The sequence below is a fragment of the Limulus polyphemus genome, unplaced genomic scaffold (assembly GCF_000517525.1).
Source record: "Limulus polyphemus unplaced genomic scaffold, Limulus_polyphemus-2.1.2 Scaffold3732, whole genome shotgun sequence".
Classification (NCBI taxonomy): Eukaryota; Metazoa; Arthropoda; class Merostomata; order Xiphosura; family Limulidae; genus Limulus; species Limulus polyphemus.
Genome location: NW_013669342.1, coordinates 43,747 through 45,122, shown reverse-complemented (window position 1 = coordinate 45,122; position 1,376 = coordinate 43,747). Strand labels below are relative to the sequence as shown.

Here is a 1,376-nt window from a genome sequence, read left to right as displayed (position 1 = left end):
GAAAATTAAACCTTATTTTCAATAAGCAATCCTGAAAAATATTTGGGGGTGCTTAACTTTTTCCAGGTGTATAGTTAGAAAGGGATCTTAAAATCAGTTGTGACTTTTTTACATTATTTTTTAGGTCGACTGTTTGTCAGTTGTGTGGGAAAAACCTCTCTCGTCGCCCTGGTAAGCAGGGCTATCATTGTAGAGGTAAGTACTGTTAAATGAAATAATAATTAAAATATCTGGTGAAGTACATTGATATCATTAGAAGCTGAAGGAAGATGATTTGGTTAAAAATAATAGTACAGTATACCCAATTACTGAACACTTTGACATATTTACTTTCCAACATCTGTGATATAATGGTAAGAAAATTGAAAAAAATATACTAAATCTAAATATTTTCAAATTTCCAGGAGAAACTGATCAAGGGTAGACATAACTTTTAGTGTAAAGTCACTTACATATATTACTTGTATAATAGATTGTTAGCTAATTTACGGAGAACAGGTTGGTGTTAAACCAGATTCTTCCTACATTACAAATGTTTTTACAAGATAATGTCAAGTTTGTGGATATTCTATATAGTATCATACATGTGTGTCTAATTTTACACAATTATACATGCCTAAACAATGGATTCGTGTAAATAATATCCTCTATGACAGTTTCCAATCTCTGTAAACTGTATGGACATTTACTTAGAGGGTATACATCCTACTGTTTCTTTTTACAGTAGCCACAACAATGTTAGATAAGTTATTTTACCTTCATTTGTCATCAGAATTCAAATATCAAAGATGTTGACTGGTTTAGTTGTGGTACGCTATGGAATTCACAGGGAATTTTAGTTGGGATTGGTCTATTATTAGCTGGAGTTATGTTATCTCATTTCTTTGATTGATATACTGACTGGTTTAGTTGTGGTACGCTATGGAATTCACAGGGAATTTTAGTTGGGATTGGTCTATTATTAGCTGGAGTTATGTTATCTCATTTCTTTGATTGATATACGTAGGTAGTGTATACGTAAACAGTGAATATGGTTTATTCATTGGAGCATGATTGGATCTGTTTATATGTCAACCAATTATACACACATGTATATTGTGGGAGAAAAGTTTGTATGCGAATTCAAATATTTGAAAATGTAAAGTCCAACTTGCTGTCTTTACATTTACTGAGTTTATGCACAATCCAAATAATTGAAAATTTAAAGTCCAACTTCCTGTCTTTACATTTACTGAGTTTATACACAATTCAAATATTTGAAAATTTAAAGTCAAACTTCCTGTCGTTACATTTATTGAATTTATACACAATTTAAATATTTGAAAATTTAAAGTCAAACTTCCTGTCTTTACATTTACTGAGTTTATACACAATTC

General features: G+C 30.5%; 1 protein-coding gene across 4 annotated transcripts in view; it reads left to right on the top strand.

Moving 5' to 3' along the window:
* Positions 1 to 1,376, top strand: part of LOC106469938 (C2 domain-containing protein 2-like) — a 61,591-nt gene that overhangs the window by 54,327 nt on the left and 5,888 nt on the right. For all 4 annotated transcript variants that reach the window (XM_022398513.1, XM_022398512.1, XM_022398511.1 and 1 more), the window contains one exon: positions 125 to 195. In XM_022398513.1, the coding sequence (XP_022254221.1) occupies positions 125 to 195 (71 nt within the window). The remainder of the gene's footprint in view (positions 1 to 124; positions 196 to 1,376) is intronic.